We start from the raw sequence: 8792 nt of genomic DNA on the forward strand, positions 1-8792 counted from the left end.
TTGATGAATTTTGAATAGGGCTCTGGGAGCGGTCGATCTGGAGATATTCAGCCCAAAAGTTGGTCCCCGGCGTTGATTAACTCAGACCAGGGCTTCTAGCCCTTGATCAGTGAGGTTTAGAGATTTCCCGGTTGTTACATTGTCTTCTATTGAATTCTTCTGTTGGTTGATCTGCAGTCCCAGGTGTTAATTGCTGTCTGCTGCTACAGTGTTACACATTCAATCACTGATTCACTCGCTCTTTCAAGGGCCAGCCTGATACAGGGAAGGACAGTTTGATTCCTGCCCTTTTATACATTGTTACAATGTATAACTTATGAAACTAAATACATTCATTTGAAAGATGAAATGTGAGGAGTATAAAATATAAGCTACCAATGCCATGGCATACAAATAGATAAAAATACCAAACTACAAGGGGAGATACAAAATGCGCGCACACAAATTTTAAAAACACAATTCCTTACCTTAAAGTGAAAGAGAGAGGAAGGAAGAAAAGGTAGAAAAAGAGAAACATATCCAAAGAGAGGAGAGCAAATGCAGGCAAGAGGAAAAGGGGGCTTTCTGCTACAAAAACACAGCAAGGGTATGGAGTTCCTTGCTTTTATTCCCAGCCCTTTCAGTGACACAGGAACAATATATACTCCAGCACTAGACCCTTGAGAGCAGATTCGTATTTGTTATACTAGTATAAATGTAGAGTAACTGACATCGTTATAAGAGATTACATGTATTTGAATTTAACCTTGTATCCAGGGGCATAATTTGGCACTTAAGTGCTCTGAGTACTGAGCAACATCAGTAGCTGTGTTGCCAGTAGTATGATGGCATCCCAGCTGCTGCAGTTTTTGTGCTTCCCCTGTCCCAGAGTCAGTGCCCAGGACTGTTACTTTGGTTGCTTCCCCTCTATTATGCTACTGTTTTAATCTTTCCCACTTCTTTGAAAATTCTTGAAAATGGCCCTGTCACGGCAGGGAACTACAGGAGGGCCGTGATCTCCTTAAGGCCCCTCCCTCCGTGCCAAGTTGGCCCAAGGGCACCCTCTGATTCTCGCCCGCCACGTCTTTGCTGTTCCAATATATTAGGGAGGCTGCCTTACATCTTCTTGGACACGGTCTGCTGTAACCTCTGGCCCTGTAGACTCCCGGACCCCTTGTGGGTCTTGTCCTGCAAACAGGTGCTTCGGGGCACCCTAGCCTTATAGGCTATGCGTGGCTCCAACCACCCCTTATATCACGCCCCAAGCCTCGCAGCTGGAATAGACGTTGGTCTGTCATTTACACTCGCCCCCTTCTCTGGGGCTTTCTCAGCACTGCTGCCCCCTTCTCTGGGGCTCGCCACGCCCGCACTAGGGCTTCTCAACTGCCCCTCTCTGGGGCTGGGGTCTGTGCACCCCGTACGCAGCGCCCTTACTGGTGCTGGGGTCCTCACACTGCTGTGGGTCCCCTATGAGGCCTCCTCCATCCCCTTATAGCCTCACCCAAACCACCGGTGTAATAAATAGCAACACAAACTCAAGCCTCTTGGCTACAACTTAAACATAAGCTGCCTGGCTATAACAACATTGCTCAAACATCGCAGAGTTGCCATCCAGTTACTCAGCTTAAGCTGTACCTGCAGTCAGGCTTCTTCTCACATCTTTGCCTTGGGAGCTCCTGCCTCTCTGGCTGCTGGCAGGGAACTACCCTGGCCTCAGCTCCTGGGCTTTATAAGAGCCAGGCCCTGCCCCTTTGTTACCAAATTTGCCCATTACTTTGGGGTGTGCTCATTTATTAGGGATAGTTTCTACGGTCTTGGTGATTCTGTCAATGTGCTGCTTGTGTTACTATACGGAGCTGTATTTCTCCCTTCTGCAAGCCCTCACCCCCAGTGGAGCTATCTTGCAGGACTCAATCTCAATGGGACTGGGTTCCTCCAGTCACCAAATCAGTCATACACACAAACACACACAAATTAACGTGACACGCCTGACCTGGCCAGGCTGATCAGCATGAACAGGCTGACACCCTCATATGCCAAGAATCAGTTCATAAGAGCAACAATAAAATGCAGTCAGACACAAGCACACAGGTAAACAGAATCCCTCTGAATCCGGCTGGGTGTCCAGCTGACACCCTCATGGGCCAGCATTCAGTTCATAAGGGCACGTCTGAGTCAAACTGGGTCAATCAGCCTATACAAGCTGATCCCCTTATGTGTTTCAAACTCAGCACGTCCCAATCTTTGGCCTCTTGATGAGCAGACCCCACAATAATTTGGGCTTCACAGGGATCTTTAGCATAGGTAAAAGAAGCGTTGCTGCAGAGCACGGGAGGAAAGAGAAGCAGAGAAGGAAAAATATACCCAATTACTACCAGTTTGACTATAAAAGTTATTTATTGCTAAGCATATGAAATATATAATAGTACTAGTAGTAATAGACATGCAAAAGAAAAACAAACACCAACAATGACAATACTACCCTGGTTTCACTAAGTATTTGGGGAAACTTAGCTCAAGCTTAACTGATACAGTTCAGGTTCAGAAGTTTATGCCTAGAAAGAAGACAGAGAACGCTGGGATCTCACCTAGTCCACGGTACTCAGGCTGCAAAGCTGACAGGCACAGTCCGTAGCACAATCCTTGAAGAGAGAGATGATCTGTTCTTCCAGCGTCCCAAGAACGACAGGGGATGGTGTCAGCACAGGGGTTTTCTTCTTCTCCTTCTTTCCTCCTGCTTCTACTTCTTTTCCTTCCTTTTCCTCTTCCTCTTCTCCCTCTAGCAGCACACACACTTACAGATTTTTATACCCTCAGTTCAGCTGCTTCGAAGCACCCTCAGTAGTGTAAATCATTGTCTTTTCTATTGACAAGGGGTTATCTGGTTTGGACCATCTCAGGAAACTGATTGATAATCAGGAAACACTTAAGATTAGGGAGTAACCCAAATACTTGGGAGCCAGCTTGAAATTCCTATGGGTGGCAGATATACTGATGGGATATCTCATGGTTTCTTCAGGAACAATAGATAGCTTGCAGCATCAGGATTTTGGATTTTTACTTGTTGTGCACAAGCCTCAGCTTAGCATGACTTTTCCAGATCTTACTATAGTCTTTTAACAGACTTAAGACAATTATTGGGGTGCTCATAACCTTTTGTGGAGAGGACTCCCACCAGTCGTCTCGGGAAAGATATGACAACACCTGGGATTAGGGCTCCAGCAGGCTGGATGCTGTGATGAACCCTTAACCATTGTTCAAATGTTGCCCATACCCCCTCTGACTCGGTCTCTTGCCTCAGCATTCCCTAACCCGGCAACCGAGTTTTAGTCAATCAAGTTTAAATAGGCCTCCCATAGTGGGACCGGGGAATGTACGGCCCGAGATGCCTATTAAACTTAGAGCTGTGTGTGTGTGTCTGGGGGGGAAAAGTCCTTAGTAAATCCAGATTAGAACTGGTCTGATAAATGCTGAGCTGGGTGTGTGTGAACATGGGTTGATTAACATTGGAAGCACAGATTCCCCATCATGCAGCGCTCTCCTGCTTCTCTGGTCCCAGAATTCACTGCAGTCTCTGCTTCAGGCTTTCTGTTTTCCATCTCTCATGTAAATGAGACCTAGGGCAGTTGATTCACTCGTCACCCTGGCAGGTGTGGGTCGTTTGCTGACTCCAGTTGCCCTGGTAACCACCAGCTGGGCTCCTTATCCACTGCTAGGGCTCTTTCTCTAGCAGTTTCTCCTCTTTAGGAGCAGGGTACCTCCGTGCTCTGCGACAGGCCCACATTTTCAAGAGCAAGGGTGTTCAACCTCTGACCTGAGGGCTAAATGCAGCCCATGGAGCCATCGAATCTAGTTTGATGGGCTCCCCATGGGTTCAGAAATTTGGCAGCGGGGGAGCAGTGGCCATTAATATAGCCACCCCCTCCCTGTCAAATTCCCAAGCTCCAAGCTCCCTGTGCCTAGTCAGAGCTAGGCTGTACCCCTTCTCCTCCCCGCCTCCCCATGAAGTTGGGCCATACCTCCTTTTCCCCCACAGGCCAGATTGGGACTGGGCTACACCACCTTTTTCCCTGAGGGGTATTGGCCATGCCTCATTCCCCCCCACAACATGAGGCTGGGCTATGCCCCCTTTTCCTGACAGGGCTGGGTTAGGCTGGGCCACTCTTCCTCCTTCCTGCAGAACTGAGCAATGCCCCCTTCAACTCCCTTGCTGGGTCACATCCCTCTGACCTCCTTCCCCTGTGGGACCAGATGAAGACCCCATCCCTCCTGCAGGGCTGGGCTCAGGCTCCACTGCCCCTCGCCCCTTCTATGTGCCCACTAGATGGTGCCCATCACAGTGGCCCTGGGCACTGGATCAGAACCACACTCTGGCAACAGTTGGACAAGGCACTGGCCATCCAGCCCGCCAGGAAAAAAGGTTGAGCATCACTGTTCTAAAGCATCATTTTTAGTTCATTTAAAACAATGTGCTTTCTTTTTGTGTAGTTAGAGCTAAAAATTCCCAGCATCTTCCTGCCCCCACATTTTGGATTTCACTTCTAATTCTCATGCAATTGTAATTTCTTTATTTAAACTATAATAATATTTGTCTAATATTTTCTTAGCCATTATTATTATGTTAAAGGCATGCGTTAGATTCTGATTTTTTTTTTTTTTTTGTAGTTTGGTGTAGGTTATAATGGATACCCTATTGGTGCAAAATACGGAAACCTGCCTCGTCGGGGGAGAATCAACAAAAATAAGCAAGGAACTGCAAAAAAGCCATTCCTTGTCCATGCTGAAGTAAATGCTCTCCTATTCAGGTTACTATATATATTACTATATATATTATACTTATATAGCAGTTTTACATAAGTTTTTAATGGAAATGTTGGCCACTGCACTGGTAGTACTCATGTGACTAACTGTGAAACCATAATATACATTTCTGTAATCAAACACCTTTGACAGCTTACCTGGTCTCTATGTAATATTTCTTATCCACAGAACGTTATTAATATATACTACTGAACACAGGAATACACTGTCAGTATGTTAAAGTATCTGACATTGCCTTAGCAATAGGCAGATGGCTGTGCCATGAGCAGATTATTGCTACATACAGATGTTCAGTTTCTCCTTATAGTGTTGCTTCTCTCTTAAGAGAAACCATGGGTGCCAATACATGTGCAGTGAGGCTGCTCCGACATGCTGTAATTACTTGATTAATCGAGTTTGCTGGAGTGTGGTAATTACCATGCTCCAGCAGACTCCAGTGTCAGGTGTACCAGTGTCCCCATGCTGGAAAATGGCAGTGGGGGTGCTTTAACTAAAGCTCATTCAATGAGATCTAGCTAAAGTGCCCTTGCCACCATTTTTCAGTGTGGGGACAGTGATACATGTGACGCTCCAGGCGCTTTAATTAAAGCGGTTCTCGGAGACCCCCCCCCCTCCACCACTTCCAGAGAACCTCTATAAATGCCACATGAGTATATAGAGACTCATGCTTTTTTTCCCAGAGCAAAAGTGGCTACTGTGGGAGAAAAAGAACTTGGTAGCAAACCAACTGAAATGGCAGGCACTGGTCCAAGAGAAGCCACAGAGCAGTCATCCAGAATCCCAGCGAGCTTTGCTTCCTGTCTCCTCCAGCCCATATGTCCAGGAAGACAGCGTGTCAATCCCAGCCAAGCAGGAAGCAGAACATGCCCTCTGAATGCTTCAGGTTGGAAAAGCCCAGCTCTGAAGCACTTCAGAGGTGTGTTCTGCTCCCAGCATTTCTGCTCCTTTTTTTCCCCCAACCATAGCCAACCCAATCCCGTTGTGGAACTGAACAGCCTGGACTCCACTCAGGCCAGAGAAGAACTGACTGACCACCACCCTGCTTCTGGATGCAGCTGATGCTGCCGCCTTGCCCAGAGTGCAGTACTTGGTGCTCGGAAGCACAGTTCCCTGCCTGTCTGCAGTTGAGCTGGCATGGGGCAGGAAATTCAGGGCTGGAGGACTCCATGCACAGGGTAGGCACAGACCCCCCATTCCCTTTTTACTAATTCATCAGACCCTGCACCCCCTGCCCAGACTGCAACAGACTGACAAGCCAGTGTCAGCACCACAGGCTCCCCGCTGCTCTGCTTGACTGTCTGTACAGGGCATTCCAGGTACATTTTTCTATTGGGAGAACAAACTTGGAAGAATTCTCCCAGATCATTTGATCATTTGAATACAGTCTAAGGTTGGCTGAGGAGGCTCAAATATGCTAGAATTATGGAGCTTTCCTGTTTTATAAAACAGACACTTCCAGTTGGCTCCGCTGAATCCAGCAAACTTCTCTAACCCCATAGCATTCTCTGGCCAAACTGAAAATATTCAGTTGTTTAATTTCCACATTCCTTTAAAATATGCAAAAAAATAACAAATAATTGCTTCTCTGTAGTAGGAGCCTGATTTATTTTAACTTGGTTTACATCTGATACAAGAATGAATTGTATTTACCAAACAAAAGAGTTGCCTATTCAAAATACTTTTTGAACATTAAATACGTTAATTTATAGCATCCTTGTGAAGAAGGAAAATATTATTATTCTCATCCCACAGTTGCAGAAACTGATATACTTGGAGGTACTATAACTTACTCAGTACAAATAAAGAGGGGAAGGACTAAATTTCAGATTTGTTGATTCCCATTCCACTAGATATCATTGCCTTTCAGTGTAATTACAGGCCCAGTGGAGTTGCTTTTTGATTTACACTGAGAGTTCTGAGACATGGTAATATTTTGGCCTCCAATAGCTCTTAATGTACTGCCTGGTGAAAGACCTGCACAGAAAAGCTTAAGCACTTCAAGAAGCTAAACCAGTTTCATAGATTTCATAGACATTAGGGCTGGAAGGGACTCTGGAAGATCATCATGTCTAGCCCCCTGCCCCAGGGGCAGGAAGTCAGCTAGTGTCAAAGGATCCCAGCAAGATAAGCATCCAAATGTTTCTTAAAAGAGTTCAGAGTAGATGCTTGCACCACCCGTGGAGGGAGTCTATTCCAGGCCTTGGGGGCTCGGACAGTAAAGAAATTTTTCCTTATGTCCAGCCTAAAATGGTCTTGGAGGAGTTTGTGACCGTTTGACCTTGTCATTCCTTGGGGCGTCCTGGTGAACAGGTGTTTCCCCAGATCCTGATGTACACCCCTTACAAAACAGACACAGTTTGTTAATCAATAGTTACAAACAGTTATAAATAATAAATGCAACAGTTTATTCCATCTTTATTCATAAGGATGAGCTACTTAAAAGCAAAATGAGATGAGAGATATAAGATGGAGAAGTACAGCCTGCTGAGAAAGAAGGTTCTTCAGTGAAAGCGTCATTTGAAGGCTGGGAAGTAAATTATGTGACTACATTTTTTTTTCAGAAGTAAAAAAAAAATAGAAGAGAATGATGTTCTTTACTGCAGCAAACCTCCATGCCTTGAATGTCAAAACTACATCGAGTGTGTCGGCATAAAGAATATTGTTTCTGTACATGAATCATCAAAGCCAACATCAAACCAAGAAGTATGTTCACCTAATACAATTAACGTAGTTATGTATTTGCACATTTATTTGGTGGCCAGTGCTTTGTATATATATATAGATGGACATAGTTTCTCCTATAAATATATGTAAGATGTATAAAATTGGTTGAGAGTCACACCCTGATCATCACTCCTATCCCACAAAATTCTGACATAATCTGTCTTCCTTCCATCCCCGTATCACATAATAAGGCGTCTTTTCTACACTGTGATCTTAGTTTTCCCTTTCCTTCAACATAAGGAAGTCTATCTTTTTGCTTTATCTCACAAGCCTGCTTTTAATCCCTTTTCTCATTATGAGGATTCCTCACTCCTGTCCTTCATAAAGAACACACTGCTTCACTCATCCTCAGAGCATTTTTAATATGACCTTAGGTACTACTCTTGGCACTAGCTAGTTAGCTACAAGTGCTTCCATCTGCTTCCCTCTGTAATAGGAATGATGTAGTCTTCAGGAGCCTGAGCATCTCATGGATGTGCTCACTGACAGGCACCACTGCTTTTAAGGGGAAGCACAAGGAAATGTGTGACTGCAGGTGTTGCTTCTTGTCTGGAGAAAGGTTGAAAAGTAAATGGTTAAGTAAATGCAGAGTGCACTGTAAACACAGTGTGTGCTGTAAAAGCAGAGTGCTTTGATTTTTCAGCTCACTTCCCTTTTCACAACTAGTTGTGTTGAGATAAAATCATATGCAGGTACAAATAATGTTACTTTGATGTTTAGAGCCTTGCTTTAACTAATAAATAGCATGCCTAACCTTCACTTATTTGGGTGTTTCCCCCTTTTTCAGAGCATCCTAGAGTCTTTAAAGAAGAAATTCACATATAATCAGGTAAGTTACCTTGCTGAAGGCCAAATCAGGAAAATATTGCAAAAAGTAGTTATGAACATTGATTTTAGTAAAACAGAATATCTATTCTGAAGCTGTTTAAGACCACTTTAAATTTGCTTTCTGTTAATATTTATACAAGTAAATTTTCTTTGGCAGGAATGTTTATGAATGCTTCCCTGACAGGCATTCTAACTATGGCGCTTTACACAAAATGCCATGTGTTAGAGTGCCATCAAACCTAACAGACGTTCACCTGTTGGTTGTGGGGAGTGCTCAAACATTCACCTGTTGGGTGGGTGGGGGGTTCAGATCCTGCCTGCACTGGCCCAAGCCAGCAGGTGTGAGTGCTCTAGCAGCCTCCCAGGAGGCTGGCAGACCACACCTTTCCCCAGCCTTGCCCCTTGCCAGCTGACAACTATCTGCAGCAGCTGGGGGGGGG

The 8792-nt window shown here is 45.0% G+C and overlaps 1 protein-coding gene across 1 annotated transcript in view; it reads left to right on the forward strand.

The window, feature by feature from the left end:
- Positions 1-8792, forward strand: part of LOC102383537 (cytidine and dCMP deaminase domain-containing protein 1-like) — a 59377-nt gene that overhangs the window by 16223 nt on the left and 34362 nt on the right. The window contains exons 7-9 of the mRNA XM_014519396.2: positions 4645-4784; positions 7362-7503; positions 8312-8353. Coding sequence (XP_014374882.2) covers positions 4645-4784; positions 7362-7503; positions 8312-8353 — 324 coding nt within the window. The remainder of the gene's footprint in view (positions 1-4644; positions 4785-7361; positions 7504-8311; positions 8354-8792) is intronic.

This window comes from Alligator sinensis, unplaced genomic scaffold (assembly GCF_000455745.1).
Source record: "Alligator sinensis unplaced genomic scaffold, ASM45574v1 scaffold957_1, whole genome shotgun sequence".
Taxonomy (NCBI): domain Eukaryota; kingdom Metazoa; phylum Chordata; order Crocodylia; family Alligatoridae; genus Alligator; species Alligator sinensis.